Consider the following 26,449-nt stretch of genomic DNA (forward strand, 5'->3'; position numbering starts at 1 on the left):
GAGCACGACCCCATCCACACTGATGGGGCAGTGGAGAGGGTCAAAAGCTTCAAGTTCCTCAGCGTGCACATCACTGAATACCATGCATTCTCGAGGTCTAAATTATGATTTCTCGTTCAGATATTTTATAGATTTATATGGCTGCGCTTTTTTATGTTAATGTATTTCAATTCAATTGCAATCTTTCTATCCAGATGTCAATGTTTTATATCCCAAAGCATTTATTTTTGTAGGCTTTACTGTGCAATAGGAAGTAACTGAATGCACCAAAAAAGTCTCACATTTCCTACATGTCATCATGATACCTAAATGCTATTTATCAAGTTCATTCTGCTGATCTGTGTATTTGTATATGTATTTCTATGTACACTACAAGACAAAGTATGTGGACACCTGCTCGTCAAACATATCATTCCAAAATTATGGGGATTAATATGGAGTTGGTTCCCCCTTTGCTGCTATAACAGCCTCCACTCTTTCTGGAAAGGCTTTCCACTAGATGTTGGAACATTGCTGCAGGGACTTGCATCCATTCAGCCAAAAGAGCATTAGTGAGATTGGGCACTGATGTTGGGCGATTATGCCTGGCTCGCTGTCGGCATTCCAATTAATCCCAAAGGTGTTCGATGGGGTTGAGGTCAGGGCTCTGTGCAGGCCAGTCAAGTTCTTCCACACTGATCTCGACAAAACATTTCTGTATGGACCTGACTTTGTGCATTGAATCATGGAAAGGCCCTTTTCTGCTGAACAGGAAAGGGCCTTCCCCAAACTGTTGCCACAAATTTGGAAGTACAGAATCGTCTAGAATGTCGTTGTATGCAGCAGCGTTAAGATTTCCCTTCAGTGGAACTAAGGGGCCTAGCCTGAACCATGAAAAACAGCCCCAGACCATTATTCCTCCTCCACTAAACTTGACATTTTTCACTATGCATTGGGGCAGGTACTGTTCTCGGTGACTCCGTCGGACTGCTAGATGGTGGAGCGTGATTCATCGCTCCAGAGGATGTTTTTCCACTGCTCTAGAGTCCAATGGCGGCAAGCTTTAAACGACTCTAGCAACACTTGGCATTGTGCATGGTGTTCTGAGGCTTGTGTGCGGTTGCTCGGCCATGGAAATCCATTTCATGAAGCTCCCAACGAACAGTTCTTGTGCTGACTCGGTAGTGAGTGTTGCAACCGAGGACAAACAATTTTTATAGGCTACGCGCTTCAGCAGTCGGCGGTCCCATTCTGTGAGCTTCACGGATGAGCCGTTGTTTCTCCTAGACGTTTCCACTTCACAATAACAGCACTTACAGTTGACCGGGACAGCTCTGGTGTAACAGGGTTGGTTATGTTTCCACTTGTCTCTAAAGAAATGTGTATTTAATGTTAAAGCACTCTTATTTGTTGGTTCAACTCCGATGACAATAAGGCGTGTTGTTATTGGCCCACCATGCAGATACAGTTGAAGTGGGAAGTTTACAGTAAATACACCTTAGCCAAATACATTTAAACTCAGTTTTTCACAATTCCTAAAATTTTATCCTAGTAAAAATTCCCTGTCTTAGGTCAGTTAGGATCACCACTTTATTTTAAGAATGTGAAATGTCAGAATAATAGTAGAGAGTGATTTACTTCAGATTTTATTTCCTTCATCACATTCCCAGTGGGTCAGAAGTTTACATACACTCAATTAGTATTTGGTAGCATTGACTTTAAATTGTTTAACTTGGGTCAAACGTTTTGGGTAGCCTTCCACAAGCTTTCCACAATAAGTTGGGGTGAATTTTGGCCCAAGATCGGTTTCTAGGCCTCATTAATCGCACACGCTTTTTCAGTTCTGCCCACACATTTTCTATAGGATTGAAGTCAGGGCTTTTTTAATAATAAAAATGTACCCCCTTTTTGTCCCCAATTTAATGGTATCCAATTGTTAGTAGTTACTGTCTTGTCGCTACAACTCCCATACAGGCTCGGGAGAAACGAAGGTCGAGAGCCATGCGTCCTCTGAAACACAACCCAACCAAGCCGCACTGCTTCTTGACACAATGCACATCCAAACTGGAAGCCAGCCGCACCAATGTGTCGGAGGAAACACCGTACACCTAGTGACCTGGTCAGCATGCACTGCGCCCGGCCCACCACAGGAGTCGCTAGTGCGCGATGAGACAAGGATATCCCTGCCGGCCAAACCCTCCCTAACCCGGACAATTGTGCACCACCCCATGGGCCTCCCGGTCACGGCCGGCTGAGACAGAGCCTGGGCTTGAACCCAGAATCTCTGGTGACACAGCTATCACTGCGATGCAGTGCCTTAGACCACTGTGCCACCCGGGAGGCCTACTTTGACTTTGTTGTCCTTAAGCCATTTTGCCACAACTTTGGAAGTATGCTTGGAGTCCTTGTCCATTTGGAAGACCCATTTGAGACCAAGCTTTAACTTCCTGACTGATGTCTTAAGATGTTGCTTCAATATATCCACATAATTTTACTTCCTCATGATGCCATCTATTTTGTGAAGTGCACCAGTCCCTCCTGCAGCAAAGCACCCCCACAACATGATGCTGCCACCCCCGTGCTTCACGGTTGGGATGGTGTTCTTCGGTTTGCAAGCATCCCCCTTTTTCCTCCAAACATAACGATGGTCATTATGGTCAAACAGTTCTATTTTTGTTTCATCAGACCAGAGGACATTGCTCCAAAAAGTACAATATTTGTCCCCATGTGCAGTTGCAAACCGTAGTCTGGCTTTTTTATGGCGGTTTTGGAGCAGTGGCTTCTTTTGTACCTGTTTCCTCCAGCATCTCCACAAGGTCCTTTGCTGTTGTTCTGGGATTGATTTGCACTTTTCGCACCAAAGTACGTTCATCTCCTGGAGACAACGCGTCTCCTTCCTGAGCGGAATGACGGCTGCGTGGTGTTTATACTTGGTGTTTATACTTGCGTACTATTGTTTGTACAGATGAGCGTGGTACCTTCAGGCGTTTGGAACTTGTGGAGGTCTACATTTTTTTCTTCAGATGTCTTGTCATATTTCTTTTGATTTCCCCATGTTGTTAAGCAAACAGACACTGAGTTTGAAGGTAGGCCTTGAAACACATCCACAGGTACACTTCCAATTGAGTAAAGCCATCATTTTATGGAATTTTCCAAGCTGTTTAAAGGCACAGTCAACTTAGTGTATGTAAACCTCTGACCCACTGGAATTGTGATACAGTGAATTATAAGTGAAATAATCTGTCTGTAAACAATTGTTGGAAAAATTACTTGTGTCATGCACAAAGTAGATGTCCTAACCGACTTGCCAAAACTATAGTTTGTTAACAAGAAATTTGTGTAGTTGTTGAAAAACGAGTTTTAATGACTCCAATCTAAGTGTATTTAAACTTCCGACTTCAACTGTAGGTGGAGATCGCGAACGTCAGGTCTCCCCAGTATAAAAATGTGATGCGTGCTGAATACTGCATTCTATTTTCATATTTTACAATGCGTACAAGTTTGCTGTACATTCCTGATTTATACATGTGTTGGCATATGGTACCTGTTAGGGATTGAGGGGCTTTCTGGGATGTGCTTTGGTATATGATTGCTGTATATAAGAGTGTTAGCTAGCATGCACCGATGTAATGGTCACATAAGCTCACTGCTAACACAGTTGTTTTCATGCTACAGATTTTACCATCGACAGCCATCAACATCGTTAAGCCCTGCACAACTAACGTGCTGTTTCCTATTTAATCACTGATAATAAATAACGCTCAACTGGGACCACTGGCTGGGGCGATTTCTTTGTACTAAATACAACGCAAGGAGAGTACAATTAACATCTGTTACACTAGCAGGGCAGAAATTTGACGAACTGACTTGTTGGAAAGGTGGCATCCTATGACGGTGCCACGTTGAAAGTCACTGAGCTCTTCAGTAAGGCCATTCTAATGCCAGTGGTTGTCTATGGAGATTGCATGGCTGTGTGCTCGATTTTATACATCTGTCAGCAACGGGTGTGGCTGAAATAACCGAATCCACTCATTTTAAGGGGTGTGCACATACTTTTGTATGTATAAAGTGTATTTTGTAACAATTCTTTGTTCACTAATGTTTTTATTACCACTGTGTACCGCCCTCACACAGGTGTGGTCAATTGTAATTATCACCTAGGCACCTGCATATAAAAAAAAAACAATGGCTTTGGCACATATTCTGATGCTCTGATGAAGGCATAACTGCTGAAGTAGTTAGCCAGCATGACCGAAAATAAAAAGGTGAAATGAGGTGACGTCTTGTTGTCCTTTAAAAAAAATAACATTTGAGTGCCACTGCTTCCCAATGTTTCTTGATTTTGGGATTTTATTTAAAGATCAGCTACTGATCAGCATACTGTTTTACCCACTTTATATGTATATACTGACCCTAACCATTTATATGTTTATACTGTACTCTAGTCATTGAAAACTGATCACTTTAATAATGTGTACATACAAAATACACCATTATATGTATATATTTATATACATTCTATGTACAAATATTTATATTCTGGTCTCTGACATTGCTCGTGCTGATATTTCATAATTTTTTGGGATTATGTGTGTATTGTGTTTTTTTAAAAATTGTATTACAGCACTGTTGGAGCTAGAAACGCAAGCATTTCGCTGCATCTGCGATTTGACAAACACACACATACATTTTGTAACGGCTGTCCTCCTCTTCTTCATCCGAAGAGGAGCAGGGATTGAACCAAGGCGCAGCGAAGTTTGAACACATAATGAATTTAATGACAAGACGGAAAAACGAACACGAACTACACTTGAAATGATACAAAATAACAAACGACGTAGACTGACCTAAACATGAGAACTTACATAAACACGAAGAACGCACGAAATAGGAAACAGACTACATAAACCGAACAAACCGTAATACAGTTCCGTATGGTGTAGACATAACACAAACACGGAAGACAATCACCCACAACGAACACTGTGACAACCCCTACCTAAATATGACTCTTAATTAGAGGAACGCCAAACACCTGCCTCTAATTAAGAGCCATACCAGGCAACCCAAAACCAACACAGAAACAGAAAACATAGAATGCCCACCCAACCTCACGTCCTGACCAACTAACACACATAACAACTAACATAAATAGGTCAGGAACGTGACATTACCCCCCCCACAAGGTGCGAACTCCGGACGCACCAGCACAAAGTCTAGGGGAGGGTCTGGGTGGGCATCTAACCACGGTGGTGGCTCAGTCTCCGGGCGAGGTCCCCACCCCACCATAATCCATCCTAGCTTCCTCCCTCTAAGAATGTCCACCCTCCTTTTACCCCCACAAAATCCTCTTAATAACCTCACTAATAAGGACAGCACCGGGACAGAGAGATAAATCAAGACAGAGGGATAGATAAGAATATAGAGGTAGATCAAGATAGAGAGGGGGATCAGGATAGAGGGGCAACTCCGGACTGAAAGGCAGCTCCGGACAGAGAGACAGCTCTGGACTGATGGGCAGTTCTGGGTATCTAGCCGTTTCAGGCTGAAGGGCAGCTCATGGCTGACTGACGAATCTCGACGCTCATGGCTGGCTGACGGCTCTCGACGCTCATGGCAGGCTGACGGCTCTCGACGCTCATGGCAGGCTGACGGCTCTCGACGCTCATGGCAGGCTGACGGCTCTCGACGCTCATGGCAGGCTGACGGCTCTCGACGCTCATGGCAGGCTGACGGCTCTCGACGCTCATGGCGCTCTGACGGCTCTCGACGCTCATGGCTCTCTGACGGCTCTGGCTGCTCATGGCTCTCTGACGGCTCTGGCTGCTCATGGCTCTCTGACGGCTCTGGCTGCTCATGGCTCTCTGACGGCTCTGGCTGCTCATGGCTCTCTGACGGCTCTGGCTGCTCATGGCTCTCTGATGGCTCTGGCTGCTCTGGCAGATCCTGTCTGGTTGGCGGCTCTGGCAGATCCTGTCTGGTTGGCGGCTCTGGCAGATCCTGTCTGGTTGGCGGCTCTGGCAGATCCTGTCTGGTTGGCGGCTCTGGCAGATCCTGTCTGGTTGGCGGCTCTGGCAGATCCTGTCTGGTTGGCGGCTCTGGCAGATCCTGTCTGGTTGGCGGCTCTGGCAGATCCTGTCTGGTTGGCGGCTCTGGCAGATCCTGTCTGGTTGGCGGCTCTGGCAGATCCTGTCTGGTTGGCGGCTCTGGCAGATCCTGTCTGGCTGACGGCTCTAGCGGCTCCTGTCTGGCTGACGGCTCTAGCGGCTCATGGCAGACGGGCGGCTTTGCAGGCTCATGGCAGACGGGCGGCTTTGCAGGCTCATGGCAGACGGGCGGCTTTGCAGGCTCCTGGCAGACGGATGGCTCAGACGGCGCTGGGGAGACGGATGGCTCAGATGGCGCTGGGGAGACGGATGGCTCAGATGGCGCTGGGGAGACGGATGGCTCAGATGGCGCTGGGGAGACGGATGGCTCAGATGGCGCTGGGGAGACGGATGGCTCAGATGGCGCTGGGGAGACGGATGGCTCAGGCCGGATACGGCGCTTTGCAGGCTCATGGCAGACGGGCGGCTTTGCAGGCTCCTGGCAGACGGATGGCTCAGACGGCGCTGGGGAGACGGATGGCTCAGATGGCGCTGGGGAGACGGATGGCTCAGATGGCGCTGGGGAGACGGATGGCTCAGATGGCGCTGGGGAGACGGATGGCTCAGATGGCGCTGGGGAGACGGATGGCTCAGATGGCGCTGGGGAGACGGATGGCTCAGGCCGGATACGGCGCACTGTAGACCTGGTGCGTGGTGCCGGAACTGGAGGCACCGGGCTAAGGATAAGCACCTTCCTACTAGTGCGGGGAGCAGGGACAGGGCACACTGTATTCTCAAAGCCCACTCTATAACTGATGCGTGGTACCGGCACTGGTGACGCCGGGCTGAGGACAAGCACATCAGGATTAGTAGGGGGAGAAGATACAGTTTGTACAGGGCTCTGGAGACGCACTGGTAGCTTAGTGCGTGGGGCCGGAACTGAAGGCACCGGGCTAGATACACGCACTATAGGGAGAGTGCGTGGAGGAGGAACAGGGCTCAGGATACGCACTGGTAGCCTAGTGCGTAGTGTAGACACTGTAGGTACTAGGCTGGGGCGGGGAGGTGGTGCCGGAAATACCGGACCGTGGAGACGTACTGGCACTCTTGAGCATTGAGCCTGCCCAACCTTACCTGGTTGAATGCTCCCGGTTGCCCGACCTGTGCGGGGAGGTGGAATAACCCGCACCGGGCTATGTAGGCGAACCGGGGAAACCATGCGTAAAGCAGGTGCCATGTATGCCGGCCCGAGGAGACGCACTGGAGACCAGACGCGTTGAGCCGGCCTCATGACACCTGGCTCAATACCCAATCTAGCCCTCCCAGTGCGGGGAGGTGGAATAACCCGCACTGGGCTATGCACTCGTACAGGAGACACCGTGCGCTCTACTGCGTAACACGGCGCCTGCCCGTACTCCCGCTCTCCACGGTAAGCCTGGGAAGTGGGCGCAGGTCTCCTACCTGCCCTTGGCCCACTACCTCCTAGCCCCCCCCCAAGAAATTTTTGGGTGTTACTTACGGGCTTTTTTGGCTTCCGTGCCAGACGCGTTCCCTCATAGCTCCGGTTCCTCTCTCCGGTAGCCTCTGCTCTCCTCCGTGCCTCCAGCTCAGCTTTGGGACGGCGATATTCTCCCTGCTGTGCCCATGGACCTCTCCCGTCCAATATTTCCTCCCAAGTCCAGAAATCCTTGTTGCCCTGTCGAGCTTTCCCTTGCCTCCGCTGCTTGGCTCTGGTATGGTGGGTGATTCTGTAACGGCTGTCCTCCTCTTCTTCATCCGAAGAGGAGCAGGGATTGAACCAAGGCGCAGCGAAGTTTGAACACATAATGAATTTAATGACAAGACGGAAAAACTAACACGAACTACACTTGAAATGATACAAAATAACAAACGACGTAGACTGACCTAAACATGAGAACTTACATAAACACGAAGAACGCACGAAATAGGAAACAGACTACATAAACCGAACAAACCGTAATACAGTTCCGTATGGTGTAGACATAACACAAACACGGAAGACAATCACCCACAACGAACACTGTGACAACGCCTACCTAAATATGACTCTTAATTAGAGGAACGCCAAACACCTGCCTCTAATTAAGAGCCATACCAGGCAACCCAAAACCAACACAGAAACAGAAAACATAGAATGCCCACCCAACCTCACGTCCTGACCAACTAACACACATAACAACTAACATAAATAGGTCAGGAACGTGACATATTTGTACATATAGGCTCAACTGTGCACCCCCATCTCCAAATCAAACAGGATATAAGTGGGATAAACCTAAATGGCAGTGTGACTGAGTCAGTCTCACACATGGCCCTGAGCGCACAGACAGGAAAGGGAATGTACACATGAACACACACAAATAGCCAAATGTTTTCACTACTAGGTCAGGAGAGAGCTAGGCCACAGTACTGGTAAAACACACGGACGCTGTTCACATCATTTTCATTGGAACCGTTCTGTTTACCCAATGTCAACATAAATTCAAATGTTATTTGTCACATGCGCCGAATACAACAGGTGTAGACCTTACCGTGAAATGCTGAATACAACAGGTGTAGACCTTACCGTGAAATGCTGAATACAACAGGTGTAGACCTTACCGTGAAATGCTGAATACAACAGGTGTAGACCTAACCGTGAAATGCTGAATACAACAGGTGTAGACCTAACCGTGAAATGCTGAATACAACAGATGTAGACCTAACCGTGAAATGCTGAATACAACAGGTGTAGACCTAACCGTGAAATGCTGAATACAACAGGTGTAGACCTAACCGTGAAATGCTGAATACAACAGGTGTAGACCTAACCGTGAAATGCTGAATACAACAGGTGTAGACCTAACCGTGAAATGCTGAATACAACAGATGTAGACCTAACCGTGAAATGCTGAATACAACAGATGTAGACCTAACCGTGAAATGCTGAATACAACAGGTGTAGACCTAACCGTGAAATGCTGAATACAACAGATGTAGACCTAACCGTGAAATGCTGAATACAACAGGTGTAGACCTAACCGTGAAATGCTGAATACAACAGGTGTAGACCTAACCGTGAAATGCTGAATACAACAGATGTAGACCTAACCGTGAAATGCTGAATACAACAGGTGTAGACCTAACCGTGAAATGCTGAATACAACAGGTGTAGACCTAACCGTGAAATGCTGAATACAACAGGTGTAGACCTAACCGTGAAATGCTGAATACAACAGATGTAGACCTAACCGTGAAATGCTGAATACAACAGGTGTAGACCTAACCGTGAAATGCTGAATACAACAGGTGTAGACCTAACCGTGAAATGCTGAATACAACAGATGTAGACCTAACCGTGAAATGCTGAATACAACAGGTGTAGACCTAACCGTGAAATGCTGAATACAACAGATGTAGACCTAACCGTGAAATGCTGAATACAACAGATGTAGACCTAACCGTGAAATGCTGAATACAACAGGTGTAGACCTAACCGTGAAATGCTGAATACAACAGGTGTAGACCTAACCGTGAAATGCTGAATACAACAGATGTAGACCTAACCGTGAAATGCTGAATACAACAGGTGTAGACCTAACCGTGAAATGCTGAATACAACAGGTGTAGACCTAACCGTGAAATGCTGAATACAACAGGTGTAGACCTAACCGTGAAATGCTGAATACAACAGATGTAGACCTAACCGTGAAATGCTGAATACAACAGGTGTAGACCTAACCGTGAAATGCTGAATACAACAGGTGTAGACCTAACCGTGAAATGCTGAATACAACAGATGTAGACCTAACCGTGAAATGCTGAATACAACAGATGTAGACCTAACTGTGAAATGCTGAATACAACAGGTGTAGACCTTACCGTGAAATGCTGAATACAACAGGTGTAGACCTAACCGTGAAATGCTGAATACAACAGGTGTAGACCTAACCGTGAAATGCTGAATACAACAGATGTAGACCTAACTGTGAAATGCTGAATACAACAGGTGTAGACCTTACCGTGAAATGCTGAATACAACAGGTGTAGACCTAACCGTGAAATGCTGACTACAACAGATGTAGACCTAACCGTGAAATGCTGAATACAACAGGTGTAGACCTAACCGTGAAATGCTGAATACAACAGGTGTAGACCTAACCGTGAAATGCTGAATACAACAGGTGTAGACCTCACCGTAAAATGCTGAATACTGCAGGTGTAGACCTAACCGTGAAATGCTGAATACAACAGGTGTAGACCTCACCGTAAAATGCTGAATACAACAGGTGTAGACCTAATCGTGAAATGCTTACTGACAAGCCCTTAACCAACATCCAGCTTGTCCAGAGTTTCATATTTGAAGAGAATGTTTTTTTTTCAACTTCCATTGTATTTTACTGAATGTATTTGTCCTATGAGGTTGAAACCTGCAAAAGTTGAATGTGTGCTACTGTGAACTAGGGAGTAACTGCTGTGTTCATAGCAGAGTGAACCTGTCTGGAGAATGGGAGGTGGAGATATTTTTTTTCTCCTTTTGATGGAGTAAACAGAACTATCATTATAGTGAAACGCCCTGACAGACTGACTTTCACACATATGGGAGGGAAGGAGGCAACAAGTGAAGAGCAGACAGAGGGGGGTGGAGAGAGAGAAAGAGGAAGTGGGGGAGGTAGAGAGGTATTATTTTTGAACTTCTGTGAGTGTAATGTTTACTGTTAATTTGTATTGTTTATTATCTACTTCACTTGCTTTGGCAATGTTAACATATGTTTCCCATGCCAATAAAGCCCTTGAATTGAATTGTGTGTGTGTGTGTGTGTGTGTGTGTGTGTGTGTGTGTGTGTGTGTGTGTGTGTGTGTGTGTGTGTGTGTGTGTGTGTGTGTGTGTGTGTGTGTGTGTGTGTGTGTGTGTGTGTGTGTGTGTGTGTGTGTGTGAGAGAGATGGGGAGACAGGCACACAGAAAGTGAGCGATAAAGAGACATGGGGTGATAGAGATGGAGAGAGCGAGGTTGAAAGAGAAAAGTAAAGGGGATACCTAGTCAGTTGTACAACTGAATGCATTCAACCGAAATGTGGCTTCCGCATTTACCCCAACCCCTCTGAATCAGGGAGAGAGGGAGAGGTGAGTCACTGCTCTGAGGGTAATATAGGCAATGAGGTACAGGGCCAAAGGTGGCAAACACTTAATCATGGAATAGGCTTCATCTATCAGAGCGATCGATGTTTACTGACAAGTGTGTGTAACTCTCAGTGTGTTTATGTTGGTGTGTGTGTGTATGAGTGAGTGCATGTGTGTGCAGCAGGTAACACAGTCATAGACAGGGGCAGATTGACAACACTGTTTCAAACGGGGAGGCTTTCAAAGCAGACAGCTGGAGTGAGTTCAAAGCTCTGGGTTCTGAGACCTCTGCATTGCTTTACAGTAACATGTTATAGAAATACAGACTCCAGAGTACTGCATCAACAAACATTAGTCTCTGCAACTAATCTGTAGGTTGCAGATGCAAAAAAGTATAGTAGAGGGACTCCTCGCTGTCTTAAATCTTCTTATGTTGACAGAATAAGAAATACACACACATCATATTCTATCCATGGCATGAAATGGTCTCATCTGAAGATAATGTAAACAGAATAATTCCAGCTTTGAAATGAACATAAGGGTCATTTTTTCAGTCTCCTTCAAAAAATGTCTCATCTTTTATTCGTACTGCGGACACGACCCGCTCAGCTTGAATACAGCAGTAGGAATAGAAGAATTGACATTAACGGCAGAATTTACTGAGCATTTATGTAGCGTGACTGACAGCGGGAGTCGGTGAAGGCATGTGTGTGTTTGTGTATAATAATTGGAACTTCAATGCCCACAATCCTCACAGGCTCCCGAGTGTCGCAGCGGTCTATGGCACTGCATCTCATCACTATAGACCCTGGTTTGATCCCGGGCTGTATCACAACCGGCCGTGATCGGGAGTCCCATAGGGCGGCGCACAATTGGTACAGCGTCGTCCGGGTTAGGGGAGGGTTTGGCCGGGGTAGGCCGTCATTGTAAAATGCGATTATTTTCTTAACTGACTTGCCTACTTAAATAAAGGTTAAATAAAAAATAAATTAAAACTCCCTCTCCACTGCCCACAGCCAGTCATTTGGAATCCAAGCCATGATTGGTCAGACTTTTCGAACGATGTCAAGACCCAACGTGGGACAAAGTGGTGCCTATTGGCTAAAAAAGGCAGCACGCTTGACCAATCAGAGAGCGATTACACAGTTCGACAGTGGCAAGCTTTTAAGGTGGTCCTGAAGTATTACGGTATGTACTCGTTTCCTCAAATTGAATCATCCCAGAGGGTATCATGCCTCGACGATAATGTTGGTCCGTCTCGTCACAGTTATCTTTACAGCTAGGGCTGTTCTTTTAATCTTATATCTGTTTAGACTGGTTATTTTTTCGTCTTTGATTGAGTGAACTTATTTGATGGCGCTTACTGTAGATAACAATCTAACGTTACATGTGTGAATTTTGAAAGAAAAACAGGGATAACTCACTTGTCTAGGCTTATAGTTTCAACTCTCATCAACGAAGGCAAATATGATTGCAATCTGATACAGTATCGCCCACGGCGTGCACGTCTATAGAAATATAATAATGTTGCTGCGCTGTTGACTAAAGGTAGGTTATGATATCGTTATGCACACTGTGGTCACAGGTAGGTTCGAAGCCCTCCTGAGAGGTGAGATTGATGTAGACAGAACTTTAGTCATTAGGAAGATGCCATGAAATTACTATAACAATTGCTTTTATAGGCCAATCCTGTATGCAGGTAGTCTGGTTAATCAGGCTGTAATACACGATAATTGGTATATACAACCTGAAACTAATGCCCGCAAAAACGTGTAAATGTTCCTTACAAGCCAGAATGTTTAATATAATTACAGTTTAAGTTACTCACCGGTTCTGTGTGGTTTGTCTTTCAGCTGCTCGAGATTTTTTACTAAATATCCACAGATGGGTAGTCAAATTGTTTACCCAACCTTTTAGAGAGCTGGTAGATAGATATTTGACTTGGCACTGAGGTAAAATTATTTTATGTTGGATGTATTCGTTTTTTTTCTCATCAATAGCTATTGGACCAAGCATTCCATTAATTTAATTTGAGATTGTGTAGATTGATATCCGAAAAAAGTGTTGATTGTTCTCCACCATACCATTTTCATTGGCATTGCATGCTGGGTTCAATAGCTGTTTACGAGAGATTATCCAGTATAAAACGAATCTTACCTCGGTGCCTAACTGAACCATATACCTCTACTAGCTCTCTGAAAAGTTGGTTAAACAATACTTAACTGTGGATATTCAGTCTCATTTCGACCAGCTGAAGGACAAACCGCACAGACAACCGGTAGAGTAAGTTTAAATGTAATTTTATTCAACATTCTGGTTTGTCAGGAACATTTAGACGATTTTTCAGGCATTTGTTTCAGGCTGTATATGCCAATTAATTGTGTATTACAGCCTGATTACTCAGTCTAGTATTCAGGTAGACTACTCATACAGTAAGGATTTTAATGTATTTGTTTTTTGTCTATAGATCACCATCTGACATCAATCAAATTCATACAGTATGGTAAGATATGAATAAGAATATAATATGCAAATATACAGTGCAAGAGCGGGTAGTGAGGTCAATGGAGGAGTCAATGGAGGAGAGGTTATTGATTGTTATTCTCAAACTGGACAGTTTTATCTCAATCTCTTCATTCAAAGACTCAATCATGGACACTTACTGACAGTTGTGGCTGCTTTGTGTGATGTATTATTGTTTCTACCTTCTTGCCCTCTGTGCTGTCGTCTGTGCCCAACAATGTTTGTACCCTGTTTTGTGCTGCTACCATGTTGTTGTTGTGTTGCTACCATGCTGTGTTGTCATGTGTTGCTGCCATGCTATGTTGTCATCTTGGGTCTTTCATTATGTAGTGGTGTGTTGTCTCTCTTGTCATGGTGTGTGTTTTGTCCTATATTTTTATCAAATGTATTTTTAATTCCAGCCCCCATCCCCGCAGTAGGCCTTTTGCCTTTTGGTAGGCTGTCATTGTAAATAATAATTTGTTATTAACTGACTTGCCTAGTTAAATAAAGGTTAAACAAAAAATAAATGAAATTGAAGTCGGATAAGGACCATATCGCCTCGAGTTTGGAGATTCCCAAACACTGGTCAAAAACACTGGTACCACCTACAATAGCTGACCACCATACTGAGTGACCACTATACTTAGGTGTTCTCAGGCACATCTCAAGGTGCCTATGTAGATATGAACACAGTCATCCATATTTAGCCAGCACCCAGCCCTGTTAATCCAGCACCACCCAGCCAGCCATGTGTAGACTAGACAGCCCATCAGCCTATCAGCCCTGAACCCTGTGTTCCCGATCAGCTCTCCCAGGGAAACAGACTCAGAGTCATGTGAATAATTACCTGCCTAATCCCTGCAATTAGATAACTATGATTAGTGCAATCCCCTACCTACCTGGGTGGAGGGTGAGGGAATACTTACCTCAGGGAGAGGAGGGAGGGAGAGAAATATCTAGAAGGGGGGAAATGAGTTGTGGATGATGAAGAGATGGATGGATAAAGAATGAGAGAGGGGAGGGAGGGTTAGTTAGGGATATGAATAACTCCAGTTACTGACTGTAAGAGAGATGGATTGATGTGCAGCATAGTTAGGTCCAGGGGTGTGTATTAACCTGTTTTTGTGAGCTTTAGTGTACCAAATGCCTTAGTTACTGTAAACTTATGTTCTGTAAAAATGGAAAGAGCTTTACTTGTTACTAGGTGACCTCTTTTTCAAGATGCTGTAAAGAGTGCGTGTCTGTCTGTGTGTTCTTTCCTGGTAAGAGTCTTGGAAGCGATGAGAGGGGGATGTTCAATCATAAGGGATTAATTCCTGGTTGATCAAGTTCAACAGTGAAGCCGCCCTCTGTAAACTCATCAAGCCTATAGGCAAACAGTGGGAGTACAGACTTATGGATTTAAATAACAATCTGGGCAGAAATAACCACTACATTATTAGTATGTCTTGAGACATTTTTCGACATTGCATGTTTAACATAGCCTATGTTTTGTAGACCCAGTTCTTTGCTGAGGATACATTTATGTACTGAAAGGACTATTTTCTTCATGACATTCAAATAAGTACAGGGGTATTGAAATCTGTGAAATCCCTCTCTCTCTCTCTCTCTCTCTCTCTCTCTCTCTCTCTCTCTCTCTCTCTCTCTCTCTCTCTCTCTCTCTCTCTCTCTCTCTCTCTCTCTCTCTCTCTCTCTCTGTGTCGTCAGTGTGTGTGTCGTCAGTGTGTGTGCGTGTATGAACTAGAATACTGACATACCTTTCATCTCTTCAGAATGACTAATTATGCGTTTGTGTGTGTTTTTGTGTTTGTGTGAGTGGTTCGTTTACGAGTGTGGCTGCACTCGTATCTATAACGATAGTGTGTAAGGATGTGTCTTTCTGTTTGCGCCTGTCTCTTTGTGCATGGCTGATTGCTTTGTCCATCTGACTACAATTGAAAGGGGATCTCTATCCTCATGTCGGTGTGTCTATCTCAGCCGCTCCACCTTAAGGGGAGCTTTAGCAGGCTGTCTTGTTTATGTTGAAGCCAACAGGCACAATATATTACAGTCCAGGGCTCCCGGCTGAAAATCCTACTGGATCTTCTAGTGACCTGCTGTTCTTTCCTGTTTAATTTTGTTTTTTACATTTAGATTAAAAGCAAAGCTCGCTCTCTGTCATAGTTTTTCTCCCTCTTTTTTACATGTTGTATTCCAACAGACAACAAAACCCTTCAGTTTAAGGTTCTGTTCTCTCCTATGAGAAGAAGAGGGACTGGAGGTACTGTAGATTGTAGGTGAATTTGAATGGAGCAGTGTAGTGTTTGTATCTTGTTGGAGGGGTTGGTGAAGGGACAGGAAAGGGGGGGTACTTGGGTGTAACGCTCAAGCTTCACTGCCATGTCAGTGCGTGTGGACTCCAACTGATCACAGAGCGAGAGAGACGGAGAGAGGAAGAGAGAAACCAGAGTGAGACTTTGGTTACACAGAGGAAACGGGAAGAAGGAAAAGAAGCCAAAGTGTTAGTGTGGGGATTTGTTTTACCGTGAGACCTGTTTGACGGATGCACTGACAGAGCTCTCCCAGCTGTGTCGACAGGCTCCGTGTCGGACAGGGACAGACAGAGCAGCGCTGAACGGAAAGAAGAGAAGAGAGCAGGACTGGGCAGGAGGGAGGACTGCTCTCTCCAACCTTGCCTGAGACCAGACCAAAGCAGTGGGAAAGATCTGGACTGGGCTGTGTTCCTGGTGGTGGGCAGAGGAGTGGAGGGCCAGGGGACAGGCTCTGACCTGATAATCAAACAGACTGAACATCTCTTCTGGGACCATGTACCCTCAGGGCAGGCATCCGGTAAGTCGCTCCTCTTTTTCTCTTTATCTGACTACTGCTCAGGGACAGAGATCGAGACAGGGACTACACTGAGAGGGCAGAGACATGGAACAGTTAGGGTGTATGAAGAGAGTCCCTCTAACACACACACATACACAAACACACGCAAGCAGTCGCACACACACACACACACACACACACACACACACACACACACACACACACACACACACACACACACACACACACACACACACACACACACACACACACACACACACACACACACAAATGAAGTGAGAGTCAGCTATGCCACCCACACAACTACCTTTCAACTACCTCTCAACAGCCCCTGGGTGCAGCTGACAGGGGAAAGACAGGGGGGGGGGTGGTTTTACTGTCCTTGTGGGAACATTTCGCCAGTCCTCACAAGGAAAAAGGTATATTTTAGGCTTAGGGGTTAGAATTAGGCTTAGAATTAGGATGAGGTTTGGGGTTGAGGTTAGGGTTGAGGTTAAAGTTAAGAAAAATCGGATTTTGAATGGGAATCAATTGTTTGGATAGTAAAACAAACGCTTGTGTGTGTGCGCGCTCTGTATCTGTGTTTACGTGTCCAGGGATAGTGTCTTAGAAGACAGTGGAAGGTATTCCCTTCAGTCACCTCTCCCCCTACCACCCTCCTCTCATTATTTACTAAACTACAGTGTTAGGAACTGAAGGATGAAGCTGGAAGAGGGGATGGTTACAAAACCATCTATCCGCGAGAGAGGTGGATAGAGAGAGACAAGGTGTAGTTATATATATTTATTATTATTATTTGTTTTTTTACTACCCCCTTTTTCTCCCCAATTTTGGATCTTGTCTCATTGCTGCAACTCCCCAACGGGCTCGGGAGAGGTGACGGTGGAGTCATGCGTCCACCAAAACATGACCTGCCTAACCGCGCTCCTTATTAACACCCGCCAGTTTAACGCGGAAGCCAGCCACACCAATGTGTTGGAGTAAAACACTGTTCAACTGGAAACCGCAGTCAGCCTGCAGGAACCCGGCCCGCCACAAGGAGTCGCTAGATCGCAATGAGTCAAGTAAAGCCCCACTGGCCAAATCCTCCCCTAACCCAGACGACGCTGGGCCAATTGTGCACCGTCCTATGGGACTCCCGGCCACGGCCGGTTGTGGCACAGCCCAGAATGAACCAGGTCTGTAGTAACGCATTTAGCACTGCGATGCAGTGCCTTAAACCGCTGAGCCACTCGGGAGGCCGAGGTCTAGTTTCTATAGTCAGATTTGTTGTCCATGTCTTTGTATTTGGTGCAAATGGGTCAGTGAACACTTAGCTTTCAGCATGCAATCACAGAGAATTATAGGTGACATTTTCAGAAGAGGGGGCATGTGAAATCAATTATATGTACAGAAAGAATGCAAATCAGTGGAATAGAATGGAAGCAAGATTGAGAGAGAACCAAGGCATTGTGAATTAGAAATGGAAATGAGTAGGAGATCACACTGGAAATAGGACTATACTCAGTCACAGTTCAGAGGTTTTGTTCAGAGTTGTACAGTGTTTGTGATAAAGTTCGGTCCCAGATTGAGCCAACCTTAACAGATCAATACATACTGCTGCTGCCAGTGTAATGGGATCTACAGCACAGAGTGAGGGTGCAAGGAACGTGTGCCCGCGTGTGAGCTTGAGAGAGAACGAGGAAAAGAGGGTGACTGTGTAGACTTTGAAATAGCCCCTTGTACCTATTACTGTCAAGAGACTAGTTTCTTTGCGTCTCATTTTCCGAAGGTAGTCATGTTTTGTGTGTATCCCAAGCCTCATCTTGTTATACTATTCATATCCTATGAATTAATGTCTTCTTTTGTATCAAATTAACATATCAATGTCCAGATAATTGAAACGTCAGACTCACTGGACTTGACTAGCGGTGTCTGTATACATCCTGTATGCACCATCCGAGACAAAAAAGAGGAGGAAGGGCCTCTATCTCCCCTGTCACTCACAATATCACTGGCCTTTTGAAATGATAAGTAACTGAAAACATAAACTACATAGACATGGCAACAGCACTGTGTTGTGTTGACTCCTGTGGCAGAACAGGGACATTGTTATCTGTTAAGCGGTCCTCCTAAAGGGTTAAACCCAGGGCAGATTTACAAGGCAAACAGAAACATAAATTGGTTCCACTGGATTCTTGTGGCTAGTGTTTTCTGAAGTTAGGGACTGCTCTGTGAACTAGCGTTGGGTGATGTCAACGTGATTATGCACTCATTAAACATTGTGATATACTCTGGTATAGCCCGCTATTGCCCCCCCACCCCACCCCCCTCTGAAACAAGTTTTTAAAAGATCCCACCGTGAGCTTGCATGCTATGAGAGGGATGAGATAAATCCCCACATTGACAAAATATATTTAGTGGATCTGTGGCACGAAAGAGGTGTGTGTGTGTGTGGGCATGTCTATGTGTGCCGAAGCGCGCAGGTAGAGCAAGTGACACAGTCAATGAGCCTCGCTGGCTGTGCATCGTGCAATGGGTTGTAAATCATCATGGGCTGCAGACAGAGCAAGCTACTCTGCTGTCCTCAGAACTGGATAATTATAAACTGATTTGCATTTTTGCCTAATCCTCTCTTATTAGGCTACTAGGCCTTGAAGGTAGGTTGACATTGCTAGAGTAATATGGAAATAGGTCCAGGCCAACTAGGTTACACATCGTTTTATTTCATGTTTCGATTTTTCCATCTTGGTATTGTTTGCTCAATGTCACTTATTTGTCATTTTAGAATAAAGTTGTGATTGAAAATAGCATAGACTCTGACTTACATAATTGTTCCCATTTAAATGCAGCAAATTTAGGACATTAAACACAGAATATTTGTGAAATACTTTCATAACTGAATTTGTCTTAATGCTTTTATGTTATTTAAATTATAAGGATTAGACTTTTGGCATAAAAACAACAACATTTGCGGTCTTGCATCAATGCATTTTATGTCATAATGCTTTGCTCAACAGTCAGGTTTGTTCAAATTTCTCATTAGATGTTTCTATCTTGCTATTGTTTGTTCTATCTCTCTCATTATTACATTAAGCCTACCATATTTGTAGGTTGTTCAAAAACAACATAAAAGGTACTACAAATAGGATTTGTATTTTTGCATTGTAATTTTTTGTATTTTTGTATTTTTATTTTAGCCCCTTTTCTCCCCAATTTTCATGGTGTCCAATCGCTAGTAATTACTATCTTGTCTCATCGCTACAACTCCCGTACGGGCTCGGGAGAGACGAAGGTCGAAAGCCATGCGTCCTCCGAAGCACAACCACACCAAGCCGCACTGCTTCTTAACACAGCGCGCCTCCAACCCGGAAGCCAGCTGCACCAATGCGTCGGAGGAAACACCGTGCACCTGGCCCCCTTGGTTAGCCCGCACTGCACCCAGCCCGCCACAGGAGTCGCTGGAGCGCGATGAGACAACGATATCCCTACCGGCCAAACCCTCCCTAACCCGGACGACGCTAGGCCAATTGTGCGTCGCCCACAGACCCCCGGTCGTGGCCGGCTGCGACAGAGCCTGGGCGCGAACCCAGAGACTCTGGTGGCGCAGCTAGCACTGCGATGCAGTGCCCTAGACCACTGCGCCACCCGGGAGGCCCTTGCATTGTAATTTTAGAAAATGTCCATAATATATCTGCAGTAATAGTGGAATGATAGTGTTTCACAGTATAACTTACCTGCCAGTGTTGTGATATTCGCCTATTGCTGGCTTCTGCTGTCAAAACAGGAAAGCTGTGCAGTGTTGCCAACTCAGCGACTTTGTCGCTATATTTAGCGAGTATTCAGAACCCTCTAGCGACACATTTTCAAAAAAGCGGCTAGCGACAAATCTAGCGACTTTTTCTGGTGTTATTGGAGACTTTTGGAGACTCTGATGTGAAAGCACGTATCTTTCTTACTCTTCTCAACGAGCAGCGGGTGCTGCCGTGGGCCCCACCCCCGTCCCAAAGCACTCACAGGCGGCCCAGTCCCCGCGCAGCAGTCCCTCCCTGCTGCAGTCAGAGCAGGAGATGTTCACCCCTCCGCGTCCAGACTGTAAATGAATCGCGCATGCGGGGAGCCGCCGCTGGCTGTTCCCGCCCTGGCTTACATTCAGGACGGGGTGTAAATGTAATGGGAGGCCATGGGAGGCAGACCTGAGAGTGGACAGATGGTGGGATGGACACCGTCCTTATCTACATAGACAGAGTAGGTAGCACACGACCACTGCTACCCCCTTAATGAGTTTAAAGTTAGTGGTATGGTAGGTCATCTGGTAATCTTTGTGTTAAAGCTGAAGTCTACTTTGAGGTCTGTGAAACACTAGCTGATTCTCAGTGCATCCACTGACTAGACCACTCTGTCTTTACCTGTAGGGACTCACAGCATGGCCTGAAATGAACATGGCATTACACGATGTTGAACACAGAGGGAATCCTTGTAGTTTACATATTGTTGTTGGTGCAGTTGAGTTTTTTTGGATGGAGCAGGCTTCGGTGGTGGACATTAGCTCCTGCACGCTTAGACTGAGTGTGTGTGTGTTGACTGAACGACCCCCCCCCCCTCCAGAGACTGTTGTGATAGTTGTCTGGAGAGAGTTGATCTTGCCCTGGACTGATCCTGATCTAATGGAAGTAGACTCACACAGGAGGGGACTTACCGCAGGCAGACAGGGACACAGGTCCGGTGTGTGTGTATACGGCAGGGGCAGAGAGCCTGCTACTAACTGCTCACCAGGGGGCCAATGTTACAGCTGTGTGTGTGTGTGTGTGTGTGTGTGTGTGTGTGTGTGTGTGTGTGTGTGTGTGTGTGTGTGTGTGTGTGTGTGTGTGTGTGTGTGTGTGTGTGTATGTGTGTGTAACTCTACATTCTGTTCTCTGGCAGAGCTGGAGTGGCAGCAGAAGAGTTCATACTCCCCGTGACTATTCAGGGTCGGCAGAGAGTAGATTTTCACAAACTGTGCTTTTTAAGTATTAGTAATCTCTCATCTGCCTAGTACATCTAGCCTTAAGTCTGGCCTCTGTGTTCCACCTCCTGACCATTAGGCCCATATTAATACTCTAGCTTGGGGCTGTGTGTACTGGGTCTGGTCTCACTTCTCTGCGTCTCTCAGGGTAACACTTTGTTTTTACAGCCAAGTAAACAAACCAACGCCAAATATCTGGCTGCACAAATTACATATGTTCCCTTAATTAGGTTAGGGCGAGTGGTGCTGTGCGTACGTTAGCTCTCTCTTGCTTCTAGGTTGTTCTCCTCTGGATACATCTGTATTGTGGAGCTTGTTGTTCTGTTCGCGCCTCAGGATTTTAATGAAATACAGGTACATCATGGATATTTTCTGGCAGATGTAACCATCATCTTTATCCATACTGTTACCTGTTTACATTTCTGATAACAAGCTGGTTCTTATGAAGTCAAGTATGAACACATCAATCCAAATTAACTGTGCTCTCCAATCCTAACGCTCATTCTCCCCTCAGTCAAAGCCTTTGTTGTTTTTTATAAAAAGAGCTGATCTGACCAAATTTTGGATCCACTCCAAGCCCTCTTTTCACTGCTAATCCCTCCATTTCTAATCTAGTATTGTATGGCAGTGGCTTTTGCCTCTCACCACAATGTATTGTGACTAAGTGACAGGCTGGCTGGAGCCATGTTATCAAAGGGCGGCAGGTAGCTTAGCAAGTAAGAGTGTTGGGCCTGTAAACAAAAGGTTACTGGTTTGAATCCCCGTGCCGAAAAGGTGAAAAATCTGTTTGTGCCCTTGAGCAAGACACTTAACCCTAATTGCTCCTGTAAGTTGCTCTGGATAAGAGCATCTGCTAAATGACTCAAATGTATCAAAACGTTCAAGTATTAAAGTAGGGCTCCGTTCCAGCTAAGATGCTGCTGCTGACTGCCTTGAAAGTGTGTGTCCTGATCCACTACTGTTTTTAGGACTTCGGTGGGTGTGTCCCATCCTGCTAACCCTAGTCCCTACAAAGCCGTGCCTCCTGGAGCCTGTTATCCATCAACCAGCCTTGTTACACAGGACAGACCCAGACCAGAGCTCTAGAACTCCTGCAGGAAGGAGAAGCGATGGACACCAGACCGAAGGGAGAGAGGGGGACAGAAGAGATGGAGACACCAGACCGAGAGGAGAGAGGGGGACAGAAGAGATGGAGACACCAGACTGAGAGGAGAGAGGGGGACAGAAGAGATGGAGACACCAGACTGAGAGGAGTGAGGGGGACAGAAGAGATGGAGACACCAGACTGAGAAGAGAGAGGGGGACAGAAGAGATGGAGACACCAGACCGAGAGGAGAGAGGGGGACAGAAGAGATGGAGACACCAGACTGAGAGGAGAGAGGGGGACAGAAGAGATGGAGACACCAGACCGAGAGGAGAGAGGGGGACAGAAGAGATGGAGACACCAGACCGAGAGGAGTGAGGGGGACAGAAGAGATGGAGACACCAGACTGAGAGGAGTGAGGGGGACAGAAGAGATGGAGACACCAGACTGAGAGGAGAGAGGGGGACAGAAGAGATAGAGACACCAGACTGAGAGGAGAGAGGGGGACAGAAGAGATGGAGACACCAGACCGAGAGGAGAGAGGGGGACAGAAGAGATGGAGACACCAGACCGAGAGGAGAGAGGAGGACACCCAGAGGAGAGGAGAAAGGGGGACAGAAGAGGAGAGGAAAAAGGGGGACAGAAGAGGAGAGGAGAGAGAGTGGAGGGAGAAATAAAAAGAGAGAACAGGAGTGATGTGGAGGACACACCCACCCACACAAACATACACACACGTCCCCTACACCCAAGATCACATTAACACTTCCCTTCTACACGTGGTACTCTTCATCTATTCATGTGCCTTTAACCTAAATATTTCACCAGCAAATTATTATTTCATGCCCCTCTGAACATCTCTCTCCCCAGCCTGTCTGAAACAGAGAGACAGAGAGTGAGTGAGAAAGACAGAGAGAGAGCAAGAGAGGGAGATGGAAAGAGAAAGATTGAGGGAGAGAGGGAGCGGGCGGGGTGGCAGAACAGAAAGTGTGCCACAGAGCAGACAGACGCTCTGCAGTCCCGATCAGTCCCAGACCCACATCTGTTTCAGCCCAGAAACAGCAGCCTAAATCAAATGTTTCCCCCAGTGATTGATGGACAGATTAGGGGGAGTGATGAGAGGACGGATGGAGAGAGGGGTAGGGAGGGCTGTGACCCGGCTGCTGGCTCTGTACTGTTATGTGATCTCCTAGCCCAGTCTCTCCCCTCGCCCCCCCCCCCCCCCCCCCCCCCCACCCATGGATAATCCTTCTAAATTCTCAGCTCAACTTGCTCCAGTTTCAGCTCCTCTAAATTGTGATTGAATGCTGTCGTCCCACATGGCTGGCCTGTCTGTCTACCCCCCCCCCCCCTCCTCTCCCAGATTAACCGGATCTGTTTGGTGTTTCAGGATCCCACATGCTGTCTGACACCACCAGGGCCCAACTGAGCCACACTGAGAGAGAGGAGAGGAGACTCCCCCCTCACTCCCCCCACCCCCCACTCCCCCAGGATGCTCTGAGACCAGAACACGCTGGGTCTGTAGTTATATCACTCACAACCTGACCCATACAGAAAACCGGGCTGCATTGAGGAATGTGTTATAGTGAGTGCTGATATAAAATGGACAGTCGTCGGTCTGGAATGTAGTCTGTGGTGGTCCAGTGTCTAGTGGTCAGAGAATTTGTTAGGCCGTCTCTTCTCTACCGCAGTCTATCCCCCTCCCTCCCCCCACCCCTGTGTGTGTGTCAGACCAGTGTAGTATGAATGAAGGTCAGTGGGGCTCCGTCGGCAGCCGCCCCTCCCCCACCGGGGTTGTGTACTGAGTTGAGGCCGTCGGTCCAGGAAACCGCCACATAGCCACAGCACTAGGCACAAACTGAGCTGCACAAACCGCAGCTTAATTACTGGAAAGCCCAAAGAGTGTCTGACCTCCACCATTAGCCTAATTTAAATTTAATTGAATTTTCTTGTCTAGACTAATTAAGCTCCTACTGAAACCTGCAATCTTTTAGCCACCTAGCTAGACTGGACAGACAGGATTCACACCCTATTCTGTGGAAAGAAAGGGGGATGAAAAAGGGGGAGAGAAGTTAGAGGGTAAAGAGGTGGAGCGAAGAAGGGCAAAGGGGAGAGGTCTGGTATTGGCTATAGAGTTGTGCAGACTTAAGTCCGGTCAGGGCGTGTGAGGTGAAGTTTTACAAGCATTTCGCTACACCTGCAATAACATCTGCTAAATGTGACAAATAAAATGTATTTTGATGCCACTGATCTGGAGCATGTGGTTGAATAACACTGACATGCATTATCTTTTTAGCCTCAGTTGTGTGCATTCATTTTTGCGTGTGTGCGTCTCAGGCTTTTTGTGCGTAGCCCTCATTTAGCACAAGGGCTTGTTGCGTGTCAGCTCAGCGCGTGTGTGTGTACGCACCTGTTTGTATGTTTCAGTAGTATGTCCCTCCCTCACGACACTTCCATCCCCTCAGCTATAAAGTCCCCAAGAAAGGGAATGTAACTGAACTGAATGAAATACCGACCCATAGCACTCACCCCCGTCATCGTGTGGTGCTTTGAGATGCTCGTCAATGACCACATCACCTCCTCCCTCCCTAACACACTCGACCCTCTTCAATTCACCTACCGCCCCGACAGATCCACGGACGACGCAATCGCCATTTCACTGCACACTACCCTCACCCACCTGGAGAAAATGAATGCATATGTGAGGACACTGTTCATCGACTACAGCATAGTGCCCTCTAAGCTCACCACAAAGCTCACGGCCCTGGGACTGAACTCCCTATGCAACTGGGTCCTGGACTTCCTGACGTGCCATCCCCAGATGGTGAATGTAGGCAACATTAACTCCTCCACACTGATCCTCAACACGGGGGCCCCACAAGGTTGCGTCCTATGTCCCCTCCTGTACTTCCTGTATACCCACAACTGCGTGGCCTCACACAGGTCGAACTCCATCATCAATTTTGCTGACGACTCAACAGTAGTAGGCCTGATTATCAACAATGACCAGACGGCCTAGTGGGAGGAGCTAGGCACTCTGACGGCTTGGTGCCAGGTATACAACCTCTCGCTCAACGTCAGCAAAACAAAGGAGCTGATTGTGGACGTCAGGAAGAACCAGGCTGGGCACATCCCGATCCTCATCAATGGCAGCCCTGCCATGGAGACAGTCAAAAGTTTCAAGTTCAGGAGGCTGAAGAAATTCGACCTGTCTCCGAGGGCCCTCAGTGTTCTACAGGCGCACCATCAAGAGCATACTGTTAAGCTGCAACACAATTCCACCGCCGCTAACCGTAAGGTGCTACAGAAGGTGAAACGCTCAGCCGAATGCACCATTGGGGGCACATCTTCAACACCAGGTGTCGCAGGAAGGCCAAGAAGATCATCAGGGACCCCATTCACCCGAGCCACGAACTGTTCATCCCACTTCCATGACTCAGATGCAGGCAGTACAGGAGCATCATGGCAAAAACGGAAAGACTGGCCAATAACTTCTACCCCCAGACCATCAGGCTGCTGAATAGCCACCACTAGTCAGCTACCTAGTCCCTCCCACCCTCTACCCGGTTATATCGCCCTGCCTCTAAAACAACATCCTGCTGTGTTTGTGTTCCCCCAACTACACAGCGAGGGGAACAGCACATAAAGTGCTTCAGACAGGCTTCAGGGGGGAGCAGGGTCCTCCTGGGGGGCGTTTGTTGAGATTCTTTGCTTTTAGCAGGTGAAAGACAGTGCCGTTTTAATGTTTGTGATTCACCATGAGTTATTCATTTAACGTTTTCCCTTCTCGGTGCTTTGTAGGCAAGAATACATTAGCAAAAAAGCATCCTAGCAGAGGAGAGGGAGGAGAGAGGGAGGAGAG

General features: G+C 46.6%; 1 protein-coding gene across 5 annotated transcripts in view; it reads left to right on the forward strand.

Moving 5' to 3' along the window:
* The first annotated feature begins 12,392 nt into the window (after window positions 1-12,392).
* The window catches only part of LOC129855139 (transducin-like enhancer protein 4), a 94,582-nt gene continuing 80,525 nt past the window's right edge, over window positions 12,393-26,449 (forward strand). For 2 of the 5 annotated variants that reach the window (XM_055922495.1, XM_055922498.1), the window contains exon 1: window positions 15,378-16,522. In XM_055922495.1, coding sequence (XP_055778470.1) covers window positions 16,499-16,522 — 24 coding nt within the window. In that variant the 5' untranslated portion in view covers window positions 15,378-16,498. Of the gene's footprint in view, window positions 12,737-13,655; window positions 13,692-15,377; window positions 16,523-24,152; window positions 26,309-26,449 lie in introns of those variants that run through there. The other 3 variants (XM_055922497.1, XM_055922496.1, XM_055922499.1) reach the window with 3 other exon arrangements.

The sequence above is a fragment of the Salvelinus fontinalis genome, chromosome 5 (genome assembly GCF_029448725.1).
Source record: "Salvelinus fontinalis isolate EN_2023a chromosome 5, ASM2944872v1, whole genome shotgun sequence".
NCBI lineage: Eukaryota > Metazoa > Chordata > Actinopteri > Salmoniformes > Salmonidae > Salvelinus > Salvelinus fontinalis.